General features: G+C 34.4%; 3 protein-coding genes across 9 annotated transcripts; all 3 read left to right on the top strand.

Annotated features, from left to right (window-relative positions):
- The first annotated feature begins 907 nt into the window (after nucleotides 1-907).
- Nucleotides 908-7261, top strand: LOC140986698 (V-type proton ATPase subunit d2-like). The gene is made up of 10 exons (XM_073455019.1): nucleotides 908-1237; nucleotides 1598-1718; nucleotides 4488-4595; nucleotides 4681-4783; nucleotides 5202-5282; nucleotides 5371-5456; nucleotides 5548-5607; nucleotides 5703-5751; nucleotides 6643-6777; nucleotides 6914-7261. The coding sequence occupies exons 1-10, from the start codon at nucleotides 1057-1059 to the stop codon at nucleotides 7043-7045; spliced, it is 1056 nt and encodes a 351-aa protein (XP_073311120.1). The 5' UTR covers nucleotides 908-1056; the 3' UTR covers nucleotides 7046-7261.
- A 3113-nt stretch (nucleotides 7262-10374) lies between these two features.
- Nucleotides 10375-13899, top strand: LOC140986509 (ubiquitin-conjugating enzyme E2 2). The gene is made up of 6 exons (XM_073454783.1): nucleotides 10375-10513; nucleotides 10822-10955; nucleotides 11048-11073; nucleotides 11568-11657; nucleotides 12703-12791; nucleotides 13467-13899. Exons 2-6 carry the CDS (start codon nucleotides 10831-10833, stop codon nucleotides 13593-13595), a joined length of 459 nt encoding a protein of 152 aa, XP_073310884.1. The 5' UTR covers nucleotides 10375-10513; nucleotides 10822-10830; the 3' UTR covers nucleotides 13596-13899.
- Nucleotides 13900-16168: 2269 nt separating this feature from the next.
- LOC140986227 (protein IQ-DOMAIN 29-like) lies at nucleotides 16169-21858 on the top strand. 7 transcript variants are annotated; one of them, XM_073454322.1, is made up of 8 exons: nucleotides 16170-16458; nucleotides 16633-16666; nucleotides 17052-17135; nucleotides 17970-18230; nucleotides 18367-18570; nucleotides 19101-19151; nucleotides 20249-21275; nucleotides 21534-21858. In XM_073454322.1, exons 3-8 carry the CDS (start codon nucleotides 17061-17063, stop codon nucleotides 21563-21565), a joined length of 1650 nt encoding a protein of 549 aa, XP_073310423.1. In that variant the 5' UTR covers nucleotides 16170-16458; nucleotides 16633-16666; nucleotides 17052-17060; the 3' UTR covers nucleotides 21566-21858. The 7 variants fall into 7 exon arrangements, with proteins under 7 accessions (XP_073310424.1, XP_073310423.1, XP_073310419.1 ...); XM_073454318.1 differs by having other exon boundaries at nucleotides 17021-17135; XM_073454321.1 differs by having other exon boundaries at nucleotides 16572-16666.
- The last annotated feature ends 8 nt before the right edge of the window (nucleotides 21859-21866 follow it).

Here is a 21866-nt window from a genome sequence, read left to right as displayed (position 1 = left end):
AAAATGGATGAGTTTTAGAAGTCCTCTTCGAGCGTTATGTGCAGAACTTAATGCTCTTTATTCGCACAAAAGTTGTTAGACGACGGACTGATGGAATATTTTATGTCATATGATAATTGGTAAGACATGTGCAATATTTCAATTACGAGTCATCGATTGATCTGTTGGCTTTTATAAATATCATTGACGATGTCCGGTCGAATATTACTTTAATATATCTTTGAGCGGTCTAGTCGAGTGACATCTTAGTCTAGTGTAACTGATTGAGTAGCTTTACTGATAGAGAAACTAAATAGCTTGCAACCGTTTACCCATCTTTTGAATATCAGTAGTATGTTACTCTGTCTTTGGCAGAACGATCGAGTACTTGAATATATGAATAATGGTAGCTTGTTCTAATACAATGAATTATTATTTGTTATCATCAAAACTAATTAATTAACAATCCTATTAGAAGATTCTTCATAGAATTCTTATTTCTCATGAATCATAGTAGGAAAAGTTGATAAAATTCCTAAATTATATACATATAGTAAACAAAAATAAGTATGTAAAATTTGTTAAATAATATAAAAGAAACCTTATATACTTAAACTATATATATTTATGTAATTGTCGTTACGATGAAATCAATCCAAACTATAAGAGTAGGTCTCAATTAAGACGAATTCACATATTTTTTTTGTGAGACAAGATCATTTATGTTCATATGTACAATAAAAAGTAATATTTTCGGTATAAAAAATAATATTTTTGACATAAAAAATAATTTTACAAATATCTGTCTTACAAAATTGATTCGTGAGACCGTTCATAAAAAATTCGATCCGAACCATAATATTGGATTTAGTTGTTTTTAAAGAAAAATGCGCAGTTGAGTATTTCCATTTGAGTATTTCCATTTGGTGTCGGTTCGAGATATTCGAATCATCGGACCGGAATCAGATTACTGATATTATCAGATTCTGGTTCTCTTCACTCTTCTCCGATTCGCTGTCTCCACACCAAACAACTCAACCTGTCCGATCCTGCAATTCGCTTCAGATCTGTGGCAAAATGTACGGATTCGAAGCGCTGACCTTCAACATCCATGGCGGTTACCTGGAAGCGATCGTGCGAGGCTACCGCGCAGGACTGCTCACGGCGGCAGATTACAACAATTTGTGCCAGTGCGAAACTCTGGACGACATTAAGATGCACCTCTCGGCCACAGAGTATGGACCCTACCTCCAAAACGGTCAGTTTGTGTAACTAAGCATATCGATTACTGGTTTGGAACTTGAGGATTACATTTGTTCTTCTGAGCTGTTGGAAATTTGTGTGCTGTCAATGGATCAACGATGTATGCGTTCGTATTAGGATAATCTCGTTGATCATCTTCATTTTAAAATTTTCGGGAAATTAGACCGAAATCCTGAATTTCGAATGCTAGGCAAAGTCTAATTCTGACTTTTTTGGGGTCAAATTCTGACTATAATTAGATGCTTTACGAAGTGGATATGTGTTGGTTTCTCGATGAAGTAATACTAGGGTCATCATTCAATGGTTCTTTTAGTTGAACGCATGGTAAATTTTGCTGTTTATTATTGAATTGTAGAGCCCTCTCCGCTACATACGACAACAATCGTGGAAAAATGCACTCTGAAACTGGTTGATGAGTATAAGCACATGATGTGCCAAGCCACAGAGCCTCTGTCAACTTTCTTGGAGTATATCACGTATGTAGATTTGAATCATGCACTGTCCATTGGTTTTTTACATTCAATTATCTATAGAACTTGCGCATGTCCATCATGCATATATTTTCCAGATGTATTCAATAGAGAACAAGGTCATATTTTTCACTGCAAAACAAATATTCTTATGGTTGAAATATAATTCAATCTAGTTTTTCTTGATACTCATAGATTCTTTTCATACTTGTTAGAAGGAAACTCTCTAGTATGCTTGGGGAGAGCATCTATTTTTATGTTGCAAGTAGCATACTAGCATTATTTCTAGGCCGCCCAATTAGACAAAGAGTTACTTAAATTTGAATGTTGTAAAATAATTGAGATTGCTACCATATTATCCTGTTAGAAACACTTATAATTTCCTGAACTAAATTCAAGATACCCATGTTTACCATTGGTGAGCATGTTATCTTCATGTTGTGCTGACTACAACTAATACTTATGACAAGTGTGAAATATTGGTTCCGAGTTCTTGGTTGAAGTTGTTGATTAAGTTTTGAGAAGAAAATACAATTGTTCTATATTATTTTCTTAGGTGTGAGTACAATAATATTAGAGGATAAACAATTACATATTTAACTAACTATGAAATTATCTACTGCACAAAAATGTTATCGCCTGACTACAAAATCTGAAACACCAATCTTCAAAAAATAAAATAAGATCCCAACTATCTTCTATGTATCTGATGACCCAGTTCGAGTTGTTGCATAGATATCATTCATGCCCAACTTGTTGACTAGGTGCGCAAAGTTTGCCTATATAATCTTGTGGTGAGGATGTCAGCAGTTGTGTGGTTGGATAAGTGGTATACAAATAAATCCATCAGTAGTTTCTTTTATGAAATGTCTATCAATCCCACATATTTTGTATGATCATGTTGTATTGGGCTTCGAACAATGCTAATGTCAACCTTGTTGTTGCAAAACATCTTCATTCTCATGTGACTTGTTATCCTCAGCTCCTCCAATGGCCTTTTTAACCACAACATTTCACATATTCTATGAGTCATTGATCAATATTCAGCCTCAAGCCTTCAACACTACTTCTTGAATCTTGATATCAAATTCTGATGAGAGATACTATTTTAATCAGTACATTTCTGGTATGTTCGCTGTGGAATCATATCTTCTACGTAAACTTTTTCCTCAAAATCTCTTTTTGTTGTGTAGGCCCTTCAAACTTTGCTGCAAGTGAAAAAATAACTCTTACAATCATTAATTTTGGTACAAATGCAAATGTCTCTAGGTAGTCAATGCCATAGGTTTGAGTGCATTCTTTGGTGACCAATGTCACCAACTTAGCTCTATATTTTTGTAGGTATCCATCTGACTTGTATTTAGTCTTAAACAGATATTTTTAAATGACATTGTTCGTACCACTAGGCATATCCACCGCCTCTCATGTCTTCTTTTCTCAGGAGCGGTGATCTTGTTTCGAGGTAAAAACACTAAAGTTGGGTTAGAGGTTTTTATATGACATATAGTTGCAACAGGTGGTTGATACATGATTGAAAATGGTTTTGGACTCCAATAGGAATATTAGGATTGAATCGATAGACTTATTAGAATCAGATCTTAGATGTGTGAAATCAAGAATCTGAAATGAAGTAGAGCTTACTGATTGTGTAGGCTGAAGAAGAGTGTTTTCCGGTGGATGCATGGATTTAAGGCAATGCAAGAATTCGGTGTTTGAGTTGTATTCCTTTGTGGGTATGCAGCATAATTTGACCGAGGCTCCTCACGTCACATTTCAGAGAAAACAGAACTTATGGATGGCATTGGTTTTTGCCCACATTCTATCCCCTAGCATCATCAAGATCACAATTGAATTCTGCATGAAGCTTCTGAACCCGATCATTTTCTTCCCCCTTATGGAGGGCACAATAATTGGAATTTTCGCAGACATGAATCATCATCACATTGATCCAGTTCCTACAATAGAGTCACCATCTTGTTCTACAATGTAGTAATCTTCATTTGAAAGATTTGGGATGAATTCTCCAAATTAGATTAGCACTCTTGAACTGCCTCCTAACATCCTTGACTGTGGATAAAAAGAGATGAGGTGGCATCAAAAGAATTGATGAGCCTCGCGGTGATTATGGAATTTTCAGATTGTCATTTTCTTAGTGATGGTTCAGTTGATTGCAGTTTTGGTCAATTTGCCAGTGAGATAGCCTAGTTTTTCTATTCCATCAAGTCCTAATTTCATGTGGAACCAGTCATTGCTGTCATAAAAAAGGCTTAAGAGCATGAGGCTCTAGTACCATGTAAATTTTGAGAAGAAAAATAAACGTTGTGCATTGTTTTTTTAGGTGGGAGTACAACAATTATAGAGAAATAAAAAAGAATTACAGTTTTTGTAATCAATTCAGCTAATTATGAGACTATCTACCATGCAAAACAGGTAACAACTAAATACAAATGCCTAATTATTCTTCAAAAAAATAAAATCCTAACTACTTTCTACATATATGGGCATTTTTTAATGTGACATGTGTCTCTTTCTGTTCTTATAGTTATGGTCCTTTGAATCTTTAAACTAAAAATTTTGCAGCAGTATTGTCCTTACTACTCTGTAGCTTGGGCTGCGCACAGGAGATAGTCTGCTTGTTAATCTTGATATCTTTTTTTCTTTTTTTACTGATGGAGTTCATGTTTGCATTTCTTGTAGAGAACTTTGAAACTAGTGTCTTTTTCTTATTCTCATTTAATTTCTGATTATTGACCTGGGACCTTGTTTATGCTATAGATACGGTCACATGATTGACAATGTTGTCCTAATTGTCACTGGAACTTTGCACGAGAGGGATGTTCATGAATTGTTGGAGAAATGCCATCCTTTGGGAATGTTTGACAGGTTAGTATTTTATTTGGACACTTGAGATTGTAAATAAAGCGATAAACTGATGTCTCGTTAAGAATTTTCCATTCAATTTCCTCAGCATCGCTACCCTGGCGGTTGCTCAGAATATGAGGGAGCTTTACAGATTGGTGCTCGTCGACACTCCCCTGGCACCGTACTTCTCCGAATGCATCACTTCAGAGGTACTGATTTTGTATTGTTCTTTCTGTTGATTTATTATGTTTGAGGATTGTCCTGTCTGTTTAGCTATTTATTTTCCCTTATCTGTTGGCATTAGAATCATCTAAGTTATGCTACTCAATTTCTTTTCGCGTACCTATACTTTCCTTGTGCTATCAACTTGAAGATATGCTAGCTAATTAGCTAAATGACTCGATAACCCTATAATTTGAGCATGTTAGACTAAATTTTCCAAAAACTGTTATTACTGGAAATAGGAGTTTTAAAGTGTACTCCGAGTAGGTAGGATTACCTTTGTCTAAGTATTTGTCTACAATTGGTTGTTTATTGTATACACCAAGTGAAAATTGGTGCTATAATATGGTAGTTTTCAATATTTGTGTATGTTTTCCCTTATTTTGAATTTTGATAATCTTACAGGATTTGGATGACATGAATATTGAAATTATGAGGAATACACTTTACAAGGCATACCTTGAGGATTTCAACAGATTTTGTCAGGTAATGTGATAGTCTCATTTCCTTTTACTTCTATAAATTGAATTATTCTGTCTTAGTGTTCTATCCTGATTTAAGAAACTGCAAATAGAAACTTGGCGGTGCCACTTCAGAAATTATGTCTGACCTCCTGGCATTTGAGGCTGATAGAAGAGCAGTCAATATCACAATAAACAGGTGCTCATGCAGTCTGTTATTTTGAAATTCTCTGGTATACAATGTTTGATAGGACCGGTTTCTTACAATACCCGTCTTTTTCCATTTTCAGCATTGGCACTGAGCTTACCCGAGATGATCGTAGGAAGTTGTATTCTAATTTTGGCTTGCTGTAAGGGCTTTCACTTTTCTTACTACATCTCATATTGGAAATCTTTTATTTGAGCTCATTTTCCTGCCACTGATAATTACATCGTTGTTGGATAGATACCCTTATGGTCATGAGGAACTTGCTGTATGTGAAGACATTGATCAGGTGGTTAACAGTTTCAGCGTATATTTTCTTATAGTTCACAAGTATAGTTTCCCTAAATTTTGTTGCTCTTGTCGAATTTCATGCAAGACAAATCCACTTGCATGGTCTCGGAGGTGATATATTCTGACATATGCAAATCAACAGTTGTATGTGCAAGTAGGCACAAATGAGGAGTTGCTTAGATTTTTTTTCCTTTTCCTTTTTAAGGAGTGGTTGTCGCATTCGGGTGTGTGATCTATCAAAGATCCACCCACTAGTAATCCAAAATCAAGATTAGACAAGGGAAATTCAACTCTAATCTCTAGTATATATATGTTGGAGTGTATGGAATAATAATAATAATAATAAGCAGAAAGTTTCCTAAAAAAAATAATTATTTAGAGATCTGAGGTTCTCTCCCAGCCTCAGTACCAAGAGATCGAGAGGTTGTCTATCGAGTCTCAATTTTAAAACATCGTAAATTTCAATGATCAGTCCATAAATCCCCCCATTTCGAGACCCATAAATTGGGACCATAGCACGTGTAGTTATTTTAATAATTATATTTTCTTTCCTCGGCTGGGAATGGGGATTTAGGGGTAACTAAAGGGTTGCTTCTTTTGTCATTAGTTGGCGACCCACTAATATTCTTATGGAAGGCTTTTGCATAGTTATCTTTTTCTAGTAATCTGGTTTACTGTGTTACATAATTATAATCAAGTGAATAGGGAGATGATTGGAAACTACACTTTTACTGGGACATACGATTGTTTCAGTTGATGTGGATTTAGTTTCTGCTGTTCTGAGTGCAATCTGTGTATTCAAACTTTGGTTCCTCCTTTCCTTTTTCTATGACATGATATCACAACAATCCTTTTATGTAGCTAAGGGTTATTTTGTTCAACTTTCTAGGTTCGCTCCGCCATGGAAAAGTATCCTCCTTATCAATCCATATTCGCAAAGTTATCCTATGGAGAGAGCCAGATGCTTGACAAGGCCTTTTACGAAGAGGAAGTAAAACGACTCTGCTTATCATTCGAGCAGCAGGTTTGTTTCTAACAATCTGGTTACCTGAGTTGTGATTTCCATTTATTGGTCTCTGTCTTTGAACGAAATGATAGTGGCATTTACTGCATTTTTCTTCACATCTTGATCCAAAATTTGACTACATGTAATGTTGCAGTTCCATTATGGTGTATTTTTCGCATACGTGAGACTGAAAGAGCAAGAGATCAGGAACTTGATGTGGATATCTGAATGTGTTGCACAAAACCAGAAGTCCAGAGTGCACGACAGCGTCGTGTTTATATTTTAGTAATGTCTCGATCACCGGTTTATCAAACTTGTTCTGCCTTTGTTTTCTTTGTGTACATTTTCTTTTTTATTTTTGTGTGCGCTTGTTATGTGCGGGTTTACCAGAGTTGCGGCATGTTCTATTGTTCAACTTCATTAATAAGTCTGTATCATCGATCAAATATGCGGGGTAGGAGGAAATAATGTTCTATTGCTATTGATTATGGATTGCTAATAATTTTGTGCATCAAATATTTCTGCAGTTATAGATTGATATATCGAGCATGAGCATGGTTTATGTAAAATTTTTACAAAAAATAAATGCAACGTAACATGGAGAATGAGAAATTATACTAGTAGGGAGGACTTGAGAAAAATTAGGTCGTGGGAGAAGCAAAACATATGGATTTCTTGAAAAAACTTATAAATCAAATTTTAGTTCACCCAAAGAACGTCAATATCATAGAGGGACGATGAAGAGTGATGGTCGATGTCGAATGGTGTTAAAACGAGGCGATGAGTGGAGATCGGGTGATGGATTTGGACGACGGGATGTAGCGTGAGTTCTGAATTGTGTTTGGTGTGTGCATTTTTTTTCTCTTTATAATAAATAATAAATTTTTTTTGAAAAAATCGAGGTCTCACTCAAAGTGGAGCCCTGCTGCTTGAGTAGGGATGAGAAAATATACCGAAATACCGTACCGAAAAAATATCGAAATTATCGAAAAAATCGATATAACGAAAATTTCGGTACGGTATGATATCGTATCGAAATTTTCAGTATCGGTATCGGTACGTAATTATTTTTTTTCCGGTATTTTGGTATATACCGAAATACCGAAAATAATTTTTTTATTATTATTATTTTTTAATTTAAGTTCGGTATACCGAAAAAATGTCGGTATACCGTAAATATTTCGTTATACCGACATTTTTTCGGTATACCGACAATTTTAGGTGTCGGTACGGTATCCGGTATGAACTTTTTCATATCAAAAATTCGGTATACCGAATATGCGGTATACCGAATTTCCGATATCGGTATCGGTATGAAAAAATTCATACCGATATTTACGGTACCGTAGTTACCCACCCCTAGCCCCTGAGCAAGGGCTGCCCATGTTTAAATGCACTCCAAAGTTTCGCATATTTGAATACTTATTATACAAAGCGAAAGAATAGATTATATGTCTAATTATGGTTTTGTAAATACGGAAAATTGGCCTTCAGTCTCTAGCCGTCGATTTTTTTTGTATTCAGTCTTTGGGTACTTTTTTAGTACCACATTTTCACATGAAGTATACCACATTTTGTATGACATAGTACCACAATTTTGTGGGTAGGGAGTGAACCCAAAGAAATATTTTGATCGGGGATTTTTCACCAACTTCCCCTTGTAAATACCACTCAAACCTCGTTCCATATATTTGAAAAATATTGGGTAAAATATGTGGAGAGAAATATGATTAGAATTCTTGTACAATTATAAAGTTGTCTTGACATAATCATCAAGTCGCCTAACATCCCAATTCCCGATATTATATCCATGACATAGCAACAAGCCAAGGTAAAATCTTTAGAACAATACAAATTATCCCATTTAACTTCAAAAAATATTATCTATAAAAAAATTGATGTTATGAACACACAATGCGTACATGTATAATATAGACTAATCGTCATGCACTTGTGTTGCATTTGTATAATATAATATATAAATGTAATAGCAATACCTACAAAATATTCATGTGGAAAAATTAATATTCAAATTCAACTTTTATTGAAAAATTATATAAATATATGGAGATAGTTGGAGGAGGAAAGACATGAGATAATAAGCAATAGAAAATGAGTATTGTAAGATAAGTTAAATTTAAAACCAGTTGATAATATTATATTAATCCATTTCTCTAGATTTTGTCTATAAATAAAAAAAAAGATTTTTAAAAGGTTTTTGCATGATTAAATAGTAATGTTTATATATATTTTATGTCTTTCTAGATATACTCGAAAAATATATCAATCTATGTTTCATATATGTACTATATATGTTATCTATACTTCTATATTAATATTATTATATTATAAAGCTTGAGGTCATTAGATGACATGAGAACCTATAATTGATATCCTTCGATAATAGCTTACAAACCATGTTAGTCAGATAACCATACTGGACAAACCTTGTATGATAAACTCGTCCGAGAAAATATTGATATGGAGAATCAAACTCTTGACTGTTGATTAAACGTTCATATATTACGGCAACTTGAACATCTCTCTAAACCAGTTCCTAAATACTCCACATTTGTTTCAACCAATTCCTACATAATTGGTAAATCATTTTTAATATATTTAAACTTAAAAAATTATATTTAAAACAAATATTTGAAAAATTAAAACATAGTATAGATAAGCAATAAATAATATTTATATATTATATTATATACACATAACGCATAGGTCACATTTATAAGCTCTGGGGTAAAAAACATAGTGTGTGGAGATTTTTGGTCTTTCGATATAGCCATCAAATGATTATTACTGACCTAAATTTCAAACGTAATCACAAATCATAAAACAAAATTGATTTTTTTTTTATCACATTTATGTCAAAAATATATTGTTTTAATTTGAGCAAAAATAATATTTTTTATGTCAAAAATATTATTTTTAATTTATGGACAGTGAACTCATTGGATATAGATCTGTGAGACTGTTGTATATGAAACTTACTCTTAAAAAACTAGTACAATCTTAAAAATTATTATCCATGAAAACCAATTTTATATATACATACTTACATTTACAAAAACCGCCAATGTATATAACATACATGGAAGCAAAACATTTCATATTATTTGATAGAGAAGAAGGACAAAGTATACAAGCAAAAATAGCCCTGTTCAAATGAATTATGTTAACTAATTATAAATAAGTTTATAAATAACCCCAAAAAATTCTTAATTTCAAATATGAATTCTCAGTAATTTATATTCAATCGATTTAACTCCGGAAAATAAAGAGTTCGTGTTCTTGCTAACATAAAAATAATAATATAACATAAAATCTTATTTTTTAAACATACGAAATTCACGTAAAAACATATATTCGACATAATCAAATTAAAATTGAACAGTCCCAATTGAGCACAAAAAATAAATAAGACAAAAACTTGTGTGAGACGGTCTCACAGATCGTTTTTTGTGAGACAGATCTCTTATTTGGGTCATCCATGAAAAATTATCATTTTTTATACTAAAATTATTATTTTTAATTACGAATATCGATAAGATTGACTCGTCTTATAGATAAAGATTCATGAGACTTGCTCACAATATATCTACTCCAAAAATAATTTGCTCCGGCAGCTTGTATACGACGCGAAGTCGTAGGCTTAAATTTCACCATAATGCTACATTTTTCTATATACGTCTATTTATAGAAAGAGGAATACGCTGGAAAAATCTCTAGCCGCCCTCATTTTCAGGTATTACTTTCTCTTTCTGATCTGAATTTGAAGCGATTCTGTGCGTTTTCACCAACTCTAGTTTGTTGATTTCGACTTGTTTGTGTGTGGCGTGATTGATTATGATTATGCATGCGGATCTAGGGTTTTGGCTGTGTCGATGATTGATTTTGTGATTAGGTAATGTAACTTTGGTGCTGGGAAACTGAAGATTTACTATTGAATTTTAATGATTAGACCTAATCTGTTATCTCGTGCTCGATTTTGTTGATCGGAGCTCGTTATTAGTGTAATTTATGTGTATTGGATTTACGTGGTGGTGATTGTAGGCGGTGAGGATGTCGACGCCAGCAAGGAAGCGTCTGATGAGGGATTTCAAGCGACTCCAGCAGGACCCTCCTGCTGGCATCAGTGGCGCGCCTTATGATAACAATATTATGCTCTGGAATGCTGTTATATTCGGGTATTTTTTTTTATTGGACTGTCTGTTCCTGTTTGCTGGTTATTTATTTAGAGATTTGCTAAATAATTTGAGTTGTCTATTTGGAATCACAGGCCTGATGACACTCCTTGGGATGGAGGTGGGAATGTTCTTCCTCAGAATCAAGTTTCTGTTTGGTTTGGCTAATGATAGATTAACTATTATGAACGTTTCTTGTAGCAGTTTATAGTTACAAATTAGATGTGGTAAAATTTCTTATTTATTGCTGAATGAGCTGAATGGGAGATAGGTCTAGGTTTCTGGTCATATAGCTTTTGGTTTTGGGTTTTGAATCGATGTTATATTCGCTTTGCCAAAACTACCTAGTTTCATGGATTGCTATGCTCATTCCAAATGGTTTTACATCATCCTAAATTTGAAATTACGTGTTACTGATGTACTAAATTTATGAATTTATGTTTACTCTAAATAATTGCTGTATCATAATATATTTTTTTCACAAGTTATTCATATCAAACGTGTTATTGCATGAGAAATATAAAATACAAATACTTGATATATGAACCTATTGACATTGAATATGGTTCTCGCGATCATTCGTTCTTTCTGATATTATATTTTGTTTGCTGCTAGGCACGTTTAAGCTGACGCTTCAATTTACAGAGGACTACCCAAATAAGCCCCCAACAGTGCGATTTGTATCTAGGATGTTCCATCCAAACAGTAAGTTACTTGATGGTCAATTTATTGATTTCATAATCTTGGCATTATGCTCTTTGCTTGACAACTTTCTTTTAAAAGTTTCACAAAGTCAACACCAACCACGGAAGCAGTGCAGTAAAATAAAACATATATANTATGAATCACAGTTATAGCACAAGATGAAATATCATCTGCTCTTTATAAACATTGCAAAAAGTTACTGCTGCAGTCTGCATGTGTACAGTGTGTTAAATGGTTGTTCTTGATGCTTTTATGTTAGCATATTGGTCAGTATGCACTTATTCTTAGGTTGTCTTAAAGTGACATTTATATACTATGATGACATTTCTTTTATGTACAGTCCAATCATGACATCTCAAGAATCTATCAGCAGTTATATATTTTCTACTTATATTGAATACATAATATATTTTACTGTGCTAAACATGTGACATGGTTCTGTTATGTTTTGTGCGGAGTACCATCTTGGTAGCAAGGTATTCCTTGCATTCTAAGTTTTCATTCCGTTAAAGATGTCTGATTAATTGTGAGGAGGGATTTTATAGCTGTTTTCCCCATCAGTGTTGTACTAAAAATTGTCCTGCTTCCATCAACTTTGTCCCAGCAAGCGTGAAACTTCTTTGCCTAGCTGGATTTAGCACCTCAACCATTTTCATGTTAAGTTGCTCAATATTCAAATTTGAGTTCAAATTTTTGTGTGCATTCCATGCAATATGATGGGGCCCACGTAGTTTTATCCGTTCTGTATTTTGTGGCTGTAATTCTATAAATATCACAAATAAATCCAGTGAATCATGCATCTCTCATTAAGATATGTGCACATGCATAATTTTGTAAGTACATTTTTGTTTCTCATTAGCTATTATAATGATTTGACCACCATTTTTACATTTTTTTCCTAAAGAAACCATTGGACATGATGTGGTTTTAGATGTATCTCCAGGAGACAATTACTGAATGACATTAATTGACAAGATATTCCAACTAAATGGAAAAAATTTCGATACAATCATCTCGTTCTTATTATATTTCTGTTGTTGTTCAGTTTATGCTGATGGAAGTATATGCCTGGATATCTTGCAAAATCAGTGGAGTCCGATATATGATGTAGCTGCTATTCTTACATCTATCCAGGTAGAGTATGGCTATGAAATGTTGAACCAGGTCTTTTCTCTGCATGTGTAGTATGGAACATCAATCATGATAATTTAAGTTCTCACTTCTTAGAGAAGAATAAAACTAATATGATTTAACTAAAACAGCTAGAGATGAATACAAGCAGGAGTTAAGGTACGGCATGCGGCACTGAAAAATTAAGTAGTAATTATATCAATTTTTGTGTGTGGTACAGATGCATGTAACACGTCTACATGAAGGTATAATGTTTGTGTACTTTGCGCAATGAAATCTTGTAAATATTGATTTTAGAGACCAAAAATCTCTTGCTTGTGATTTGTATTTTTTTAATATCGAATTCAAATGCATGGTTGAGAATTGTTATGAACTGCTGGATAGTTTGTTCATTTTCCACTTGAAAATTGAACAAAAAATATTATTTGCCCTTCACCACCCTCTCAAATTTAACAATGTTTATAGGCTGCCAAAAATGCTAAACTTGAAGTATGCCAGTCTCTTCAGAAGTCGTCTTCGTGCAACGAAGACCAATAAATTTTCGTATGATTGTCAGGATTATTGTTTGATTGATATTTTCTGTTTCTGGTTGTGACATAGTATGTTGGGATCACGTTTCCTTCTGATAGCTGCCATGACAAGTCAATCATCATTTACTTATTTTATTCTCATTTACAGTCGCTGTTGTGCGATCCGAATCCAAACTCACCTGCAAATTCTGAAGCAGCACGGTTGTTTAGTGAAAACAAGCGTGAATATAACAGGAAGGTGCGGGAAATTGTTGAGCAGAGCTGGACGGCAGATTAATTGTTCACTCCTAAAGTCCGCATAATGGAGATTGCTACTGATAATGGTGCTTCATATTCCAATGTCCTTTCTCCTGGTAGAATCATCTCTGTTTCTGTGAACGTTTACTTTATTATCATTCCTACGCAAGTGACTCCTATAGTTTGAGAAAACATTGTTATTTTATTACATGCTAATCTTCAGGGACTCTGAAGAGTCTTTTTCTTGATATGTTTCTGGAGTTCGGTCGTCGCATAATATTTGTACATATTGATATCTTGTACCAGATTGTATGAAAATGTATCAAACTTTTGTTGTTTTTTTACCCCTTTAATTTTATCTTAAATAAAAACTCTGTGCATTACCCGTTGTCCCTGATTGGTTTCCCGGGTTAGAAATTCCAATGTTATCGTCATATTCCATTGTTGACATTATATCTTGTGACAATCCTTTTTCCCTAACTAGTTTGGCTGGACTAAATGTACCTCTCTTCTTTTTATTACAAATTTGTTTAGTTGCCAACAATCAAACTAGTTGAGGGTTGACGAAATACATTTGAAATCGACTGTAATCTGTTTGAAAATAAAGTTTTATCGATTAGAAGTTAAATTAGCTGTCATCATCAAAGGGTCATTTCCAATAGCATGTTGGACCTCTCCTCTTGTTATAATAAGCTTATTTTTGTTTATCAATCATCAACTATATCTTCAACTACATTATCCTCATTACCGCTAGGCTGTCAATTTCATGTGGGAGAGATTCTCATAATTTACTTGGTTGACGTTACATCCTTGGTTATATATATATTTCTCGTGGGAATTACTTACAATGTAAAATTCTCTTCATCTAGAATTTGGCCATAGGATTCTTGGATGACTTTATATTCCATCGGGTGTAGATCACTCAATGTACAATTTTAATGCTTTTTTCAACAAAACATGGGATGTTTCAAGTTGGGGTTTTGGATATATTAATTTTATACCCCATTTTAAAATGGGTTTGGGTAGGAATACAAATTACCCTACTCAAATGTCCACATTGATTTGCCGAATTCTTGTAGTGGAAGCACGAATATGTATGTGCATGTTTATTCGTAACAAATCGCTTCAAAATCATTGGATCAGAAAGGACCTTTGATTTTAGTTGTTCCGACTTATATTTCATTGACAAAGATTGGAAGTATGCATCTCAAATTTAAATAGAAAACAACATATTATCATATATTAGTACAGTTGTTTCCTTTTGTCGGTGAATACACACGACAAACCACCAAAAGTCACATGGGGTTTTGTTGGAATCATGTGCTCTGCAAGATTAAAATGTTTCACTTCTATTGTGAATTTGAGGAGTTGATATTATTCTTGAGTTGTAAATAACATCAACTTGCCTCGATATAATGATTTTTTTAAAAAATGATAGAAAAAAACTTTTATCATTATACATTGGAAAATAAATCAAGGGGGACCCTCGTCAGATAAATGGAAATGGTAGCCAACCCTCGTTGGGACTTGGTTGTCTTAAAATATACCTTATGTGAGACATGATGAGTGTTTTTCCTGTTTTAATATCTATCACATCGTGCGAATCTTTTATATTTTTATAGAAATTAACATATATATTGATAATCCAAAAACTAATATCTGACCACATCATATGAAAAGAAATATTACAAGTGTAGCGTATAATAATATTTGGGCTAGATATGATGCATGTTGTTTTTATATATACTCTTTATGTGTGTATAATTGTATATATAATTCTTGCTTGAAAAAAATAACGGTATATATAATTCATATATGAACATATATGGTATCCCACATCAATTCTTCGTTAAAACTATATAATTCATATATGCACCTTTCGGTTTCATGAATTTCAAGAAACGAATTAACAGCTCAAACATTCAGATAGCCATAATTCATTTGTATTTGGATCGCTAAATTTGAAATTGTACTTGATTTGATATTAAAAAGTATCAAATTCAATTGAATCCTGAATCTACTGTACGTCTAATTAAACAATTTTACTAATAAGTATGATTTATTTCAAATATATCAAAATGAATATCGTTAGAAATCAGATAATACATTATTCAATTTTTTTTTTTTTGCAATTTTAGTTCTATTTCCGCGAGAGTGTTGATATGACATTGTGTACATCAATGTCATGTCGAAAAATGATTATAATTACCCAAGATAAAAAATTAGAAACATAGATAATAAACTAAATTTGAAATTTGAATTAAAAAATCGGAAAAATTAATATTTTAAAAGGTTTTAACTTATTTTGACATGTTAGAAAATGGTAACTCCGCTCGTCCGCCCATACCACTCGTAACCTAATTACTAATTATATATTATATTGAAACATCCAATTCCAATATATATATATATCTATATATATATATATATGAGTTTTGATATGCTGCACACCTATCGTGCACATTTATGTGAGCACCGATGAGGTGTCACTCACCTATTGGATGCACAATTTTTCTATATTTCATCACATCCAATAGACGAGTGACACCTCATCGGTGCTCACATAAGTGTGCACGGTAGATGTGCCAAAAAAATTCAAATACTCTCTAGTCCAATCAGCGCCTCGGATCCGCTCACCAATTTCTGCTAAAAGCGACTGTATACCAACACCTACTCGCTCTCCTCCATTAATATGCATACATACATACACAAGGTGGAGATGTATACATACACAAATTCTGTTCTACTGTATGTATCGTTTTCCACTTCTGTTTGAATAAGCGGGCGCAAGATTTACAGAGAGAGAATGAATATATGCTCCAGAAATGGTGAAGAAGCTGGTGGAGTGATGAGGTGCTGAGGGGTCCATTTTCTTGCCATGAGTGTATGAAATAATTCTGCAGGTATAACGGGCTTTTTATGCTTTTTTATCTTTAACTTTTAGACTTTTTCTTCTTCATTTTGTTGTTAACTTTTTATATCAACCAAGTCTTTAACCTGAAATTTAACTCCTTAGGTTTTTTTTTGTGGTGGGTTTGCTCCATTTATGCCTGTCTGTTGTTTGCTGGGTTCGTCAGGATTCTGATGTAAGATAAACCCTTGGTTTTTCAGGTATACAAAATCGCAGATCTGAGCTGCATTGCAGTGAAACCCACTTTTATTTACCTGTATTTTTGGACTTTTTCATTCTTGTTTTATGTTTGTGATTCCTTATGAGCGTTGGTGTTTGATTTGAATCTCCCGCTACATATATTCCTCTTGAATCGTTTGTTCTTTGAGTCTAATGTTTTTGACCTTGTAAATCAGAAAACATAACTTTTTCGATAGGAAGTAGGAATTTTATCTGGCGCTGTTCGGTGGGAAAGATTTTTTTGTATCCAGATTTTATTGCTCGTCTTTTTCAAAGGAAAAAAATTGTTTCAACGACATTGTTTCCTGATGCTTTCACTTAATATAATGTTGCAGGATTATATTAAACAACTGTTGTTTTAAGCAGTGTTCTTCAATGGGCAAGTCTCCTGGGAAATGGATCAAGAACGTGCTCTTCGGGAAGAAGAATTCGAAGTCTAATTTATCCAAGGTTAGATACTTGTTCACTAAGCTATTATTGCATTTTTAATGTGTTTTGATATTTTCTCGTTGGTGTTTTGACGAATCTTTTGCTTGCTCTTCATTCCATTTTATACTAATGACGTTCCTTTGCGTGGTTTCCCAATGTTCGATGTTCCGTCAAAGAATTACTGCTTATACCTTCTCAAGATAATTACTGGGTGTGGTTTAATAATGTTTTCATATATTATTTTTTATGTTAGTTTGTTTGTCCAGTTTTTTTATCTCATACAAAGTTATTCTGGAATTTAGAATGGTCACTATGGTTCGTGTAAGTAATCGGTATTTCACTTTCAATTCCATATTTTCCACAGTTTCTCAAGTGTTGTATGAATGTTGAGTCCACTTATAACGAAATATATGTGGATGTTTTACATACCTTCTACATATTTTTATGTTTCTTAGTCATTTATGTCTTCATTATGTTTTCATGCTTCCTTTGCATACTTGCCATCTCTATTAAGAAGCCATTCATTATAGGATTACCTTTTCTGTGTCATAGAATGTAGACTTAATTTCCTTCTGCAAATTCAGTTATATGGCTGTAAATGTATGTTTGGTTCTGCTCGACACGTCGCAGTGAAAATTATTAAACTCAATGTCCTGAATTGTTTAACTTTACTTCTCGATTTTTCATTATGCTTCTTGAACTTGGAAATTATGAAATTTTGAAATTAGATCTGTAAATAGTTTTGTTGTTTTAGGATATGATTTTATATCTTGCAATAGTGGTTCCGTTTGGTAAATAAATTCATAATGCTGATTGATATTGCTGTGGGTGTCACAACGTGACTCCTCATGAAAGGCTGCTGCAAAGTCCCATGTGGAAAATCAGGCTGGTAAATCTGCAGCCATTACTGATATGCCCTCCCAGTTGACTGTTGGAAATGCAGAAGATATGGAAATTGCGAAGGATAAACCTGGTGCTCATTGTGATGCCACCCAATATTCTGGGAATCAAGGTTTGGATTCACAAAGTAATTCACTGGTTCCAGTTGATGATGCTGAGATGAGGAGGCAAGAACATGCTGCCACAATAGCACAAGCAGCCTTTCGAGGATACTTGGTAAAGTTCTCTGAAATTGCATGTGGATATTACTACTTAGATGACCAGCCTGAGCCATGCATATGATTCTTTCTTTTCTTGTCTGCAATTGATTACTTCAACTTCTTGGCTTCTTGCCATTGTATTTCAACCATAGGCTAGACGTGCATTTTGGGCTCTCAAGGGTATCATAAGGCTGCAGGCTCTTATTAGAGGACATTTGGTCAGGAGACAGGCAGTTACTACTTTTCGTTGCATGCGGGCAATTGTTAAGATCCAGGCTCTGGCTCGTGGCCAAAGAGTTAGATTTTCCAACACCAGGCCTGAAAATTTGCAAAAGTATAGTTTTGCAAAGTGTCAGGTAACTTTGACCTGTATAACGTCATTTATTTAAGTCTCTTCTTTTGAAGTCTTGTGAATGGAGAAATAGGCGATGTGAGAAGTTCCCTATAAGATTCGAGCCAACTTGACTCCAAATTAGTCTGGCCTCATCCAGCTCCAGGAACCGGGGTTCTATATGCAAAATATGCCTTTTCTAAATTCTCGGCCCTTAGAACATGGAAATGTCTTCTTTTTGTCGGCACTTTAGTTTTTGCCTCTGGTTTTTCTTCCATCTCTTCTCCGCCGAGCCTTGAGTGTTTAGGGGGGGGGGGGGGGGGGGGTGGGATTGCTTGATCGTTTTAGATTGTCACCTGAAGTTATTAGTTAGCACATTGAACACTTGATACAAAATCTATTTTAACATTCTTCTGGTAAATTTCTTTTTTTTTTTTTTCAGCGTAGAATGATATGTTAACCCACTTTTTGTAACATATACTTGTAATCTTGTGTCACATTTTTAAAGGTTCTTGGTGCCTGTATTTATATATATATCCTTATGTACTTCATCAGGATTCTAAACACGTGGACACGGGAGAAACAACAAATACATATATTCGAAAGGTAATGATTTTCCTCAACACCTCAAGGTGCTAAAACATATCTATTGTTCATTCGGTGATGCTATTTGAGTAAACCAAAGAACATTACCTTAGATTCTTCTCTTGGTTGTCAAAAGCACATAAAACGCGTGCTTAAGCACAAAGTGTAGTGAAGTGTGCAGCTTGCACTTCAGTGCACTCCAAAACGCGCGCTTTTGCGTGCTTTGCGTATTAGGAGCGTGCTTAAGAGAAAAACAACTTTTATGTTTTCAAAAATCTGATAAAGGAGAAATCGTCTATTAAAAGCGTGATTTCTCTATTTATTAAAAACTAAAGCAGAGGAAGACCTGATATCGTGTTGCACCCACATCGCCTTTGCTCACCATTTTAATATTTGATATTTGATATTTGGAAGATGAAAATGATGATGATTTCAATATTTGATTGAAATTGATTTTATTTTTATCTTTTTAGAATATTTAATTTATTGTGCGTTATTTCCATAAAGCACGTGCCTCTATTGTTAGCTGAACTAATAAGGATCATGTTTGAGAATGACTGCTATCCTTCTTTGTATCACTCACTCGTAAAAATGAAGAAGAAACCGGACTTCCTGTCTTTTCTAAGAATTCAGCAGGTTTGGGCTAATCTTTTTGTCGGACTTTCTTTTCATGGTTGTCTTCTCTTCAATCCAAGGCTACTAAATCAGTGAGATCTCCTAACACCCTGTTGGATTCGATTTGCTCATTTAGTTTGCTAGGCATTTACATAAAGTATTACCTCCAGACCCTTTCATTTATTTAGGTCTTAGACTGTATTCTTTTCAAAGGGCTTTACATTTACTTATTCATAACATAATGAATTGTCAAACATCGATACCCTCCTACCATTCCCCTCAGGTGGGTTGCCTTTAACGAAACACACTACAATATTTTGGAGGTCATTTCTCTCATGATCTATTTGCTCCATGTCAAACTGAAACTTTTCATGAAAAGTGCACATTTTAAGCTCTTTCTGTATTGTTGAGAGAGACATAATATTATAAAGCCATTTACTTACCAACGAAAATTGACTCTCTTGAAGTGTGGACCTGATTTACGGGACTTTCTTTACTTTTAGCTTCTTGTCATGTTGCCGTCTGCTATGCCTTTGAGTCTGCATTACAGTCAAGTTGAACCCAATTCAGCCTGGAACTGGCTTGAACGTTGGTCATTATGTCACTTTTGGGAACCACCTGTGTTGGCGAAAAATTCTTTGAACGTCAAGCCTCTGAGAAATCAGGGAGGCTCACAAATTGTTGAGACCATAGCTGGAAAGTCAAAACGAAGTATGAGAAAGGTTTCAACAACAGTTAATGGGGATGCTGGTGCTTTAGCTTCTACTGAAATTGACAAGTCCAAACGCAACTCTAGCAAAGTCACAAGTCATCAAACAGACCCTGTGCAAGAACAATCCCAAAGTGAACTTGAGAGGGTCAAACTCAATTTGAGAAAGGTATCTACATCCGTAGCTGCATCATCTGAAAAATCAGAAATGGAAATCAAGAAGCCACAGCCCCTGCAGAGTATGAAAACATTGTTATCTTCTGCTACTCCTGATGTTCCTGAGCAGAAAAACATGATACCTTGTGAAAACCCAACCAATCCAGATGTTGTAGTTGATGAACTGTCTTTAGTTGAAGCTCTTTCGAAGACAATAATAATGGATGAATCAGCAGCTGTGCCACATGATGATCATCCTGTGGTTGAGCTTCACTCATTAGAAAATGGTGGGAAGATAGAGAGTGCCTCAACTTTGAATGAGGAATCAAGCTTCAAGGAAGAACAGAGTGGCAAGTCAAATCAGAAAATAAAGAAAAGGAGATCCCTTCCGGTAAAGCCAGAGTATCCTGAAAACATATCGCAGAACACCCCAAGTCTACCAAGTTATATGGCTGCCACTGAATCGGCAAAAGCAAAGCTTAGAGCTCAAGGATCTGCTAAATTTGATGAAGATGGAGCTGATTATGCATATGTTCGCCGTCATTCTCTGCCGGCTTCCACCAATGGCAAATTGAGCTCAATGTCACCTCGGATACAAAAGCCAGCGCAAGCTAATGGCAAGGGAGGCACCAAAACTAACCGATCATTGACCACCCCTAGAGATGGTAAGGATTGTAAATATGTTAATTCCTGCAATCTAGTTTCTGACGTAATAATCTTAGTTCTTAGTGACCTAGTTTCAGTACGCTTAAATCACAAGAAACTAATTAAATACATAGTTCTCATTTATAACCTGATGATCCCCTTAAGCAAACTGTTCTCTGGCTTTGTATAGTCAACCATCAATATGCAGTATGACCTTGATTCCTTCCAGTTTTATGTATTTGAAGTGCAATGACTCATTTGGGTGCCTCGCTTTTCAGACAAGGTGCTTCAGCCTGGGTGGAGGAGATGAAAGTGTGGCAGCGTGCTAACCTGGAATACTCATGGAGGTCTCGTGTGAGACTGACCATGTTGCGTCTCATTTTCTTTGATTCATGCAAAATCTCTACTATAAAGATGAAAGTTAAGTTTAACAAATGATCAGGAACTATTTGAACCTTTGTTTTCTGGTTGGTTGGTTGGTTGGTTTTTTAGGGAATGTATAGTCATGGATTGAGAGTCTCTTCGTTTAATTAACTCCATACTCTTCAACTGTGTGCTTTATAGTTTATTTGATTAATTTTATACTCTTCAATTGTGTGATTTTTTAGTAG

Source organism: Primulina huaijiensis, chromosome 10, assembly GCF_012295235.1.
Source record: "Primulina huaijiensis isolate GDHJ02 chromosome 10, ASM1229523v2, whole genome shotgun sequence".
NCBI lineage: Eukaryota > Viridiplantae > Streptophyta > Magnoliopsida > Lamiales > Gesneriaceae > Primulina > Primulina huaijiensis.
This window is presented reverse-complemented; position numbering and strand designations above follow the sequence as displayed.